The sequence below is a fragment of the Syngnathus typhle genome, linkage group LG14, assembly GCF_033458585.1.
Source record: "Syngnathus typhle isolate RoL2023-S1 ecotype Sweden linkage group LG14, RoL_Styp_1.0, whole genome shotgun sequence".
Taxonomy (NCBI): Eukaryota; Metazoa; Chordata; class Actinopteri; order Syngnathiformes; family Syngnathidae; genus Syngnathus; species Syngnathus typhle.
Window position 1 is genome coordinate 12,643,716 of NC_083751.1, and position 11,598 is coordinate 12,655,313.

Consider the following 11,598-nt stretch of genomic DNA (forward strand, 5'->3'; position numbering starts at 1 on the left):
GCCCCCCACCTACCCACGCCCCATCTCCCCAACCTTGTCGGCCTGTCTGAGGCAGTCGATGCGTCGCATTTTGCCTTTCTGGTCAGGGTTGGACAGGACGCAGCAGGCCGCCTTCTTGCCCGTCACCGACATGGCAAAGTCCTCTCGACATTCTGGACGGATGTCTTTCCGCAGTTTAGCCAGAAGGCGACTGGCCCACTTCTGCTTCACCTGCCACCAAAACAACAGGGGCAAGACTTAAGTTAAGGTAAAGTCCCAATGATTGTCACACACACATCTGGGTGTGGAGAAATTTGTCCTCTGCATTTAACCCAGTGCTTCTCAAATAGTGGGGCGCGCCCCCCTTGGGGGGCGCGGTGCTATTCCTGGGGGGGCGCGTGTGACCCTGGGGAACAGGCTTTTTTTTGGGCAGTACTAGAATAAAGTGTAATTGCGCGTTTACTACAGCAGGGGGCAGTGATGCTCTCATTGTTACTTCTGTCACGTTTGCGACAGTGCAACATTTTACGACTTACAAGACAAGTTAGGATAGTCACGGTGGGGAGGGGGGGCGCGAATAGTTTTCTTCTTGCTAGGGGGGGGCGTAACAGAAAATAATTGAGAAGCACTGATTTAACCCATTCGCGTGTGATTTTGATCCATCCCCTGGGGGAGAGGGGAGCAGTGAGCAGCAGTGGTGCTGCGCTCGGGAATCATTTGGTGATCTAACTCCCCAATTCCAACCCTTAATGCTGAGTGCCAAGCAGATAGGGAATGGGTCCCATTTTTATAGTCTTTGGTATGAGCCGGCCAGGGTTTGAACCCACAACCTTCCAGTCTCAGGGTGGACACTCTACGGAGCTGGTCACGTCACTGGATTTCATGCGGACGCCAGCGTACCTGACCTAAACTACGATAACTAAGCTGCTAAGAGGCCGATGTTCACCGAAGTTCGCAACTGAGTTATTTTTTGGGCGGTGGGGCAAAATGCTTCTTGGTGCTATAACCTGGTTTATGGAGCAATTTGTTTTTTCCAAACAATCTTATTTTTTTTGTCTTTTCTTTTCTCAATTGTATGATAAAGGGCGTCAATTGTACGTGGACTTTCAGAATCTTCTGGCGGCTCAGTCCCTCTCTTCTGTCTACTGCGGTGCTAAATTATAGGGAGCACACAACAGCAGCGGCTTGCTAGTTCGATGAACAATAAAATCCGGGCCCCCTCTCGTGGACACGATTAGCATTACACACCACGGTGCCTGTCCCAAAATCACATCATCACGTTAAACAAGGTCAGACAAGGCAAGCAATTCAAAGATGGGGGAAAAACATGTGTACTAGAAGTAGCATAAGTGGTAAAATTATTTCTTTTGATATAAAAAAAAATCTTACTCGTTTTAAAATTGGTATTACTTACAATGAATTGAATGATTCAGATTCAGATGATGGACAAATGACTAATAAATTAATGAACAATTGGTGTATTTTACTCTTCGCTCCTTTTTAAAAACAAAACAGTAAAATTTGAAAAGTATTTGATGTTCTAACTGAATGTAAAAAGGTCAAATCTGTTAGTCCCGAGTATGCGCATACTTTTAACGCGAGCGCACCCTGCACGTGCAAGAGTGCCCCCAACGCACCTCTGCCTTCTCGCCGAGGAGCTCTTCCTTAACGGCCCGCTCTTCGTCTTTGGTCATCCTCTTCTCGTGCTTCTTGAAGTACTTTCTCTTCCTGGCCTGCAGGTTGAACCACGTGTAGGCGAAGGCGCGCACCTGCGGCAGGAGCGCCTCAATGAAGGGGTGGAACTCGTCCTGAAAACAAACGCGGGGGGAGCACAAATGACCATGCGGCCGCAAATGCACCGAGTCGCTCTCGCCGGCGCGAACCGAGGCGACAAGCCCGCTCGGCATTCCCGAATGACTCGGACGCGTCTCAAAAGTGGTGAGGGAAAAGAAAAGGCGAGTCGTAGAAGCCGGCAAAGGGCTCTCCTTTAAGGTCCTGGTTTTGCTCCTTCGAGCAACCGACTGTACCCTTTTCTAATTTTAGAATTAGCAGCAAGAGAAGACAACATCATAGTTTGAGCCCTCAAATACGCTGAAGTAAAACGGCAGCACGACTGAGTTCCACTCGTGCCCTGGTAAGGTGAGCCCCCTCAAATGAGGATGGACTCTTTCTTTTAGCGCCAGTCAAAATGACAAACACAAAATGATACCACTTGCAAGGAGCCGCCGTAGACCACGATCGGCACCCAGACATGAAAGGGACATCGGACCCTCGGCCGCACCCTTCGACTGTTAGCAGCAAGTGGACCTATTCCACTTACAAAACAGTAACACAAATGTGAGTTAAACACAAATGTGAGCTGAGCCGTCAAGTAGGTCAGTGGTGTCTGCTGGAGAGTTCAAAGTGAGCTTTCAAATCAACACTTGGATCACTTTGTATCTTCTCGCCCATCAGCTGTCACAATAATAACTGACGCTAGGCTCTCCTGCGCTACTCCTTGAATTTGCAAACCAAGGCTAGCACTGGGACCGCAGCCCGAGCGGCGCTCTGCGCAACTGCTCGCCGGGACCGGAGGCCCTCTGTCGGCCACACTTTAGTCCCTCGGCCCGCCGTGTCCGACTGCGGCCATTTTCTGCTGAGTAACATGACGCGAACGCGCGCGCTCCGCCGCCTGGAGGAAGTTGAACTTGGCCTTGCGCCGTCCCGGCCGGCCAGTCGCCCCAGGCACACGCGGGTCCGCCGGCGCCGAGCGCCCTTGCGAGCGGCGTTTGTCTCGCCGCGTGGCGGTGCGGCGGCGATGGAGCTCGGCGGGCGACACAAGCGCCCAAAGCCCTCACGCCAAACTCCCTAGCGATAAGCCAACACTCCCAGTTGAGCGAGATCTGTGGCAAAATGGTGTCGTGTCCCGCAGGAAGCACTCAATGTTCCCCTTTTTGGTGGCGTTCGGACAAATTCGGCGTCAACGCTGGACGCTCTAAAAGCCTGTTGAGGACAATATAACAAGTTTTTACCTTAATGTCGAAGGCTAACTTCCGCTCTCTAAAGGAAGCCCTTCAGAGGCAACTCAACTCTAAGAGTTACACTTTTCAAACGCAAAACGTTTCGTGTCGCTTTCTATTTATTACTCAACCGAATTGTAGTTCACAGCGTGAATGTTTAGGGCGCTCGAGCGGTAATTTTCTAAAAGACACGAGTATCTGCCAGTGTCCACATTTTCTGGATTTAGCTTGAATTTTGAATGAAGTTTGGCAGTGGACTCACCAACGTCATACGTCACACCGAGGCTGTTCCAGAACTAAACATGGGACATTTGGAACAGAGAAAGGAAAAGCAGCAGCACAAGTTTTGTGCCAAATGAATTTCCTCACTCGGCTCCTGGCCTTTTCTGGGCACGCCGCGTTCGGGACTCAAAACGGCAGCGAGCGGAACCGCTTTTGCTTGGTGTTGTTGTTGTTGCAGTTGTTGTTGTCCTACCATGTCCGAACCGAGCCGCCGACTGAGAATGTTGAAGCCAATGTTAAAGGCGGCCCATCTCCAGCCGCCTTTCTCATTCCATATTCACGGCGGACAGCAGCTCCGTGCCAGCGGGGTAAAATCCAGGAGCGCAACCGTCCCGCGTCGAGCCTCGAACAGCCATCCCTCCTCCTCCTCCTCCTCCTCCTCCTCCTCCTCCTCCTCCTCCTCCTCCTCCTCCTCCTCCTCCTCCTCCTCCTCCTCCTCCTCCTCCTCCTCCTCCTCCTCCTCCTCCTCCTCCCTCCCTCGCGCTCGCCGCTCGCTCGCCCGCCCGCTCGCCCCCTCCCTCTCCCGGCAGGCTGCGGCAGATCACGATGGAGCCACGTTCACCTTTTGGGTTTACCTCCGCCAAGGAACCCGCCCCCTGTCCCTTGGCCCATTAGTAATAACAATTGTTTGTGCGTAATATATGTACGTATATGAATGAGACCCAAGACGACAGCTGTTGTTCCAGTCTCTCTCTGTATGTATTCAACTGGCCCCCCTCGCGTCATGACGTCACACAACCCAGCATAACATCCCTACCAACAATCATAATAAATAGACTTCGGTATTGAGTTTTTGCCCCAGAATGTAACACGAGCTTGTTGTATTATCACTGAAACTGACGTTTCATACAGTTGTGTATCTTAAATAAAACAAAATAATAACAATAAGACGTTTATTTGCTGCGCATGGACAGCAGCTCACCTTGAACATGCATAAAGAAGACTTCACAGTTAGACAAAATTATTGTAGGAAACCAAGACTCGAAAGTTAAAAAAGAGTCCCCGTTGCCAAAACGTATAAAATTTAGTGTTCATGTCCATTGTAACAACGCGCGCGCGCACACACACACGCACACAGACACACGCGCGCACACACACGCACACACACACACACACACACACACAGGCAGCTGCAAAGTGATGGGGAAGTCGGCCATATTGGTCTTGTATCACAATAATACTTAGATTTTGGTCATAATTTCGTTTTAATGTCGACGTTGCACTGGGCCTGGGGGGCTTAATGATCGGCATGCAGTGCCCGTGTGCGCGCACGTACATGCGAGCTGCTGACTCAGCCTTTTCCCACGAGAGCCTTCCTGCCTCCCTCTGCTGGTCGTCGCACAGAAGGAACTTAACACGCGAGCGATAACAAAGCCGTGATGAAAAACTGGCGGGCAGCAGACAGAAGAAGAGGTGAGAACATTTGTGTGACCCCTACACACACATGTAATGTAATGTTGCCAATTCTGTGTAAATCAAAAAAGTAAACATTACTTAATATTAAATATTACAAAGTGGCCATGTTAATACTGTTGATGTTATAGACCTGTAGACGTGACACAAACTATTACTTTCTGAAAGATATTGTAAATGACAAGAGCAAAATTCACTTGTTTTGTTTTAATAATAACAGACAACTTTGCATTACTTATAACTCCTGTTTAAATTGTTCATGAGGCAAAAATAATTTTAAACTCATGTAAATTTAAGGTGTTTCATACAGTGTGTTCAATGTTATCAGACTCTTCAGATATGAATGAAAGGCAGAATTTATTTTTTAGTTGTTCACATCTGCCTGAGTGGCTTATATTTGGGTTTTTTTGGAATAAAAAAAAGACAATTTGGACAATGAAATTTGTTTTATAACAGTGTGTATTTGCATGAAATCTTTGTAGTTAAAAAATGTCCGTAAAAACTATTGGCCCCCGGGCCCCTTCACTTTATCAAATCTGGCCCTCCTTGCAAAAAGTTTGGACACCCCTGGGTTAGAGCAATACTCTATTCCAGTGGTCCCCAACCTTTTTTGCGCCACCGACCGGTTACGTGTCAGAAATATTTTCGCGGACCGGCCTTTATATGAATAATAGGGGTGTAACGATTCATCGATACACATCGATTAATCGATATAATGCTCTACAATTTGTTGACATCGATGCTAAACGTAAACATCGATCTATATCGCCCGTTTTTGACCTCGGACATTAGACGCGACTTTATTTTGAAATCCAGTTCATTGTTGCTTGCTTCCTCTTTCCGGGAGCAGTGCGCGGCGTGTTGTGTTGTGAGCAGAGCAGGCACGTGAAAGGGGAGCCGATAACTACGCGGCTCCTGGGCTGGTGCTATGGCTAGTGTCCAAGAAGACGAGGAAATTCGCTCGCCTTTGGGCTTCAAGTCATTCGTTTGGAAGCACTTTGTAAATTCCTAAGTAAAGAGTTTGCAGTACCTTGTTGATTTTGCGTATGAATTGTTATAAATCAGGATATTGTCCTATATCGATCGTAGAGAACTATATTGTGATGTATCGTGAATGAATCACAACAGGCTTCAACATATCGGCAAATAACGTATAGTGTTTCTTTGTATCGATATGATATCGTATCGTGACAAAATCCGCGATTTACACCCCTAATAAATAATACATTTATATTAATTAATTAATTAAGGTAGTGGGATGTTGTTTATGCGCTGGATAGATTTTATTGTGCGTTGAGAATGTGCGCTGAGAATGTGCGCGCAGCTTAGAGGGAACATTGTAAGTGTTGGATTTATGTTCTCCTGAGTGAATGTGTTGGTTTATCTTTTGTTGTGAAAAGATGTTCTTCTTAATTGTCGTTTTATTTTGGAGGTGATTTTGTTTTGGTGATCATGGAAGACTTCACTTCCTGTTCCGGGTTATGTAGCGTGAACGGCATGCAAAACGCGATGTGCGAATATGTTTGCCCTCCTGTGTTGCGGACAATAAAATAAACGGGAAAAGTAATCAACCAACCAAGTGTGTGCATTATTAAGAGAACATGGCCGAAGAAGAACAAAACCCTTCGAGCTCAACAGTAAGCCAGGGGTGGCCAACCCGGCCAAAATGGCAAGGAAGAAATGCACACCTAAACGAATATATGACGATGAACATAGGACGTTTTTAACAGAGTTAAAGTTGTTTTTTGTTGAACGCAATGGCAAGTCATTCTGCCTGATACGTATGTCGGACGTCATTAGCGCATTTAAAAGCTTCAAATGTTCAGCGCCACTTCAGCTCACTTCATGCCAATATCGATAAGGACTTTGCAAAAGGGACTGAATTTCGCAAGCACAAGTTTGGACACTTTGAAAAGTCAGGCAGAAAAATAGGTACAGTTTTTCAAAAAAATTACGAAGCACTCAGAGTCTGTCACACTTGCATTGTTTCAACTGGCTTGGAACATTGCACGGGCTAAAAAGCCATACAATGAAGTGGAGTTCGTTAAAAAAAGCCTCAGTGAAGTTATTGAAATCTTGTCTCCTGAAAACGACAAACTAAAACGAATTGTCTGTCCCACCACACATAGTAAGTGAAAAAACGTATTATGTTTTTGTTTGTGGAATTTGTTGAACTGAGAGTTTGTCTGTGTGAGACAATGCACACAGTGTTCATTGTTGAAAATGTCAAAGTCAAAGTCTGTTTTATTGTCAATCCCTTCATATGTCAAGACACACAAAGAAACCGAAATTCCGTTTCCTCTATCCCACGGTGACGAGACATAGTACACGATAGACATACAAGTAGACGACACAAAATAAAAACAAGGCACAAACAATAAATAATAAATAATAAATAAATAATATGAGTGATGAATAAATAATAAACAAATAACACAATAAATAAGAGGAGCAAAACTGAGCCAGTGTGCATACAGCAGACAGTAAGCATAGCGCAAAGTACAGGACGCTACGCAGAAAGGGGGAGAGAGTTCAGGATCCTAACAGCCTGGAGTATGAAGCTGTTGGTGAGTCTGGTGGTGCGAGAGCGCAGGCTCCTGTACCTCTTCCCAGAGGGCAGATGATCAAACAAAGAGTGAGCGGGGTGACTCACATCACTCACAATCGTGGTCGCCTTACTGGTGAGATGGGAGGTGTAAATGTCTTTCAAGGAGGGGAGTGAAGCACCAATAATCTTACCAGCCGTGTTCACTATGCGCAACAGTATGAAGCTGTTGGTGAGTCTGGTGGTGCGAGAGCGCAGGCTCCTGTACCTCTTCCCAGAGGGCAGAAGATCAAACAAAGAGTGAGCGGGGTGACTCACATCACTCACAATTGTGGTCGCCTTACTGGTGAGATGGGAGGTGTAAATGTCTTTCAAGGAGGGGAGTGAAGCACCAATAATCTTACCAGCCGTGTTCACTATGCGCTGCAGGGCCTTCATGTTGTAGTCAGTGCAGCTACCACCCCAAACAGCAATACAGCTGGAGAGGACGCTCTCAATGTGTTCTTTGGTCTATGGTTTTAGTACTGTAGGAGTCAATTTGTCATTATCATGTTGGTGCGTGACATACCATTTTTTTCCATGTATAATGCGCAAAATATAACTACTAATTTATCTGGGGTACAATTATTATTATTATTATTATTATATATATATATTTTTTTGGACACGTCAGCTATATAAAGAGCGAGAGTTCGGTTCTCTACCTAAATGCGTATTACAGGTAATACTTTATTTCACAACACTTTGCCTTGTTCCTTTCTTCTCTGCTCTTCACTTCAAACACGCTCCATACGAACACAATGCTCTCGTATCAGACGCTTGCTCGATCACCTGCTCGTTTGCTGTCACAATGTACCCTACACAAATCCGAAACATTTCTTCGCTATTGAGTTCGCTAGCGCATGCGCAGTGATACTGACCGACAGAATAACAACCGGTTGTTCCCAAAGATGATCTTTTTTCTGAAATAATTTTATGTTTATGGACTTAAGTAGTAGAGTCAACATTTGGGTGCGTATTATACATGGGGGTACATTATACATAGAAAAAAACGGTAATAATGTCACACAATAAATTTGGCTGAGCAGAGGGGTGTGTGTCGTTGGATTTGGTCCATAATTTAGGGAGCGCGCTATCTGCGCCTAACGGCAAAAGCCATTGCCAATCACCTGTTATCCAATTTACTCACTGCGTGCTCGTTTAATTTCTTCAGATGTAGGAAAATGCTCAGACACTGAAGCAGAAATTAGACTTACACACGTTGGTTGAGTTCAATCACAATTCTTGTTAAGAAAGCTCTGTTTTCATGGAAAGTACAATACAGCGCTGGGCCCTTCAAGAGCAGAAAGTTTCCATTCAGAAAAGGCCACGTTCAAGGTTCCTTGGTCAGCTTATATTCAGTTGCACAGGCCGGTGTGGGCCGAGTGTGATGGGTGATGAGTCTTTGGGGTGGGGCAAGTTCGCAGTAGAGTTTGATTCAATGGGAGTGGGTGCTGATTATGGGAGATTCAGTGTGTGTGGGAGCTGTTGTCTCCCATCCCGTCTTTTCGGCCTTAGCGATCATCTTTGGCCGAGTCCTTGGCCGACTCACTCTGGCACCTGGTGGTCTTTATCTCCAAGTGACGTTCCTGTAAACATTCTCCTCCACCCTTGCACATACACTGTCGCACCTCATCCATTCGTCATTCTTTCAATTTTGTCATTCTGTACGAAATTTTGTGAGCTTTTTGGCTGTGACATCATTAATCTATTAATGTTCCCTGACTATGCAAAGTTTGTTCTTTTGATACTCCATGTCTTTGCTTACGTCATTATATTCTTAGTTTAATCATGCTTCCAACCATATCTTTTCTTTGTTAGGCAAAATATTTCCCTCTGTGCAGAGCGTTCAGTAGTAATCGAAAAGCTGGCGTCTCGCATTAGGCGACATATGACGTTTATAGTCAAAACACATAGTCAAAACACAAGATATAATCAACTACTGAACGGTCAAGACGACTCTGGCCGTGTCCATGATTTAGAGAAAAAACATCAGGCATGCATTACACAGTTCCTTAAGGGTCATTAAGATAGTTAGGCAATATATCAAAAACATTTGTTATTTCAAAGTGCTCAGAAATATATATCAGATCATAAAGTTATAAAAACCTTTGTCATTACCACCTATCAAAAATGTCTAGTTATGTCTTCTTTATTGATTTGGTGTGTAAGTATAATTATATGCTTAAAATGTTTCTTTTATTGATTTAATATGTGAATATACTTTTCTGTTTATGTACTTTATTCAATGAGGTTTGAGCATATCTGTTTTTGTAGCGAGGCAGGACTTTTTGTGTTTCGACCCCATTCCTTCAGTGTGTGTGTGTGTGTGTGTGCGTCTGCGTGTGCGTGTTTGTGTGTGTGTGTGTGTTCATGTGTGCTCATGTGTATGATGTGGCTCTTTGCGATGACACAGTAAAAAATAAGGCTCTTAGTCTCTGACTGGTTGGCCACCCCTGGGCTATCGGCTTAACCCAGTGCTTCTCAATTATTTTCTGTTACGCCCCCCCCTAGCAAGAAGAAAACTATTCGCGCCCCCCCTCCCCACCGTGACTATCCTAACTTGTCTTGTAAGTCGTAAAATGTTGCACTGTCGCAAACGTGACAGAAGTAACAATGAGAGCGCCACTGCCCCCTGCTGTAGTAAACGCACAATTACACTTTATTATAGTACTGCCAAAAAAAAAACCTGTTCCCCAGGGTCACACGCGCCCCCCCAGGAATAGCACCGCGCCCCCCAAGGGGGGCGCGCCCCACTATTTGAGAAGCACTGGCCTAGGTGACTGATTCACAATTTGGTTTTGTCTGATATCAGAGATTAAATAAAGAAAACCAACTGGCTGATTGATTTGTTTTAATTGAGAGGAAAAAAAAACAGCAAAAGCATTTCACTAGCTGACCAGGAGATGGCGACAGCGTGGCATCTGAAGACCATGGATTGTTTGTTCTGCTATAGCCTAGGTGACTGATTCACAATTTGGTTTTGTCTGATATCAGATATTAAATATAGAAAACCAACTGGCTGATTGATTTGTTTTAATTGAGAGGGAAAAAAAACAGCAAAAGCATTTCACTAGCTGACCAGGAGATGGCGACAACGTGGCATCTGAAGACATTGGATTGTTTGTTCTGCTATAGCCTAGGTGACTGATTCACAATTTGGTTTTGTCTGATATCAGATATTAAATAAAGAAAGCCAACTGGCTGATTGATTTGTTTTAATTGAGAGTGAAAAAAAACAGCAAAAGCATTTCACTAGCTGACCAGGAGATGGCGACAGCGTGGCATCTGAAGACCATGGATTGTTTGTTCTGCTATAGCCTAGGTGACTGATTCACCATTTGGTTTTGTCTGATAATAGATATTAAATAAAGAAAACCAACTGGCTAATTGATTTGTTTTAATTGAGAGAAAAAAAAACATCAGCAAAAGCATTTCACTAACTGACCAGGAGATGGCGACAGCGCGGCATCTGAAGACCATGGATCGTTCTGCTATGCCGGTTTAAAAAAAAAAAAAAAAAACGTAATTAGCTAGGGGTCAAAGGTCAAAGTTTACGGTTCAAAGTTCACCCAGGGGTCAAAGGTCGGTTCAAAGTTCACGGGGTCATGTGCACATTTTCGATTTTTAACTAGAGTTGAAAGTTCAGGGTTCAAAGGTCACCCAGGGGTCACCACGGGGTCACCACGGGGTCACCGCGGGGTCACCGCGGGTTCAAAGTTCAGGGTTCACTTTTTTTTTTTTTTTTTTTTTAGGTTAACCTTTATTTAACCCAGTGCTTCTCAATTATTTTCTGTTACGCCCCCCCAGCAAGAAGAAAACTATTCGCGCCCCCCCTCCCCACCGTGACTATCCTAACTTGTCTTGTAAGTCGTAAAAGTCACTGTCGCAAACGTGACAGAAGTAACAATGAGAGCGCCACTGCCCCCTGCTGTAGTAAACGCGCAATTACACTTTATTCTAGTACTGCCAAAAACGCGCCCCCCCAGGAATAGCACCGCGCCCCTATCGTACAGTCACTTAAGCCAAGACAAATTACCGTTTTTTTCCCATGTATAATGCGCCCCCATGTATAATACGCACCCTAAAAATGGCATGTTGATGCTGGAAAAAAGTCTGTACCCATGTATTATACGCACCCAAATTTTGACTCCTACTTAAGTCCGTAAAAGTAAAATTATTTCAGAAAAAATATCATCTTTGGGAGCAACCGGATGTTATTCTGCCGGTCAGTATCACTGCGCATGTGCTAGCAAACTCGATAGCGAAGAAATGTTTCGGATTTGTGTAGGGTACATTGTGACAGCAAACGAGCAGGTGATCGAGCAAGTGTCTGATACG

General features: G+C 45.1%; 1 protein-coding gene across 11 annotated transcripts in view; it reads right to left on the reverse strand.

The window, feature by feature from the left end:
- nfic (nuclear factor I/C) overlaps positions 1 to 3,642 on the reverse strand; it is a 55,766-nt gene extending 52,124 nt beyond the window's left edge. For 3 of the 11 annotated variants that reach the window (XM_061298215.1, XM_061298214.1, XM_061298213.1), the window contains exons 1-3: positions 3,241 to 3,416; positions 1,617 to 1,787; positions 34 to 210 (exon numbers count right to left, since the gene is read on the reverse strand). In XM_061298215.1, the coding sequence (XP_061154199.1) occupies positions 34 to 210; positions 1,617 to 1,787; positions 3,241 to 3,249 (357 nt within the window). In that variant the 5' untranslated portion in view covers positions 3,250 to 3,416. Of the gene's footprint in view, positions 1 to 33; positions 211 to 1,616; positions 1,788 to 3,240; positions 3,427 to 3,453 lie in introns of those variants that run through there. The other 8 variants (XR_009717981.1, XR_009717980.1, XR_009717978.1 and 5 more) reach the window with 7 other exon arrangements.
- Between the last annotated feature and the right edge of the window lie 7,956 nt (positions 3,643 to 11,598).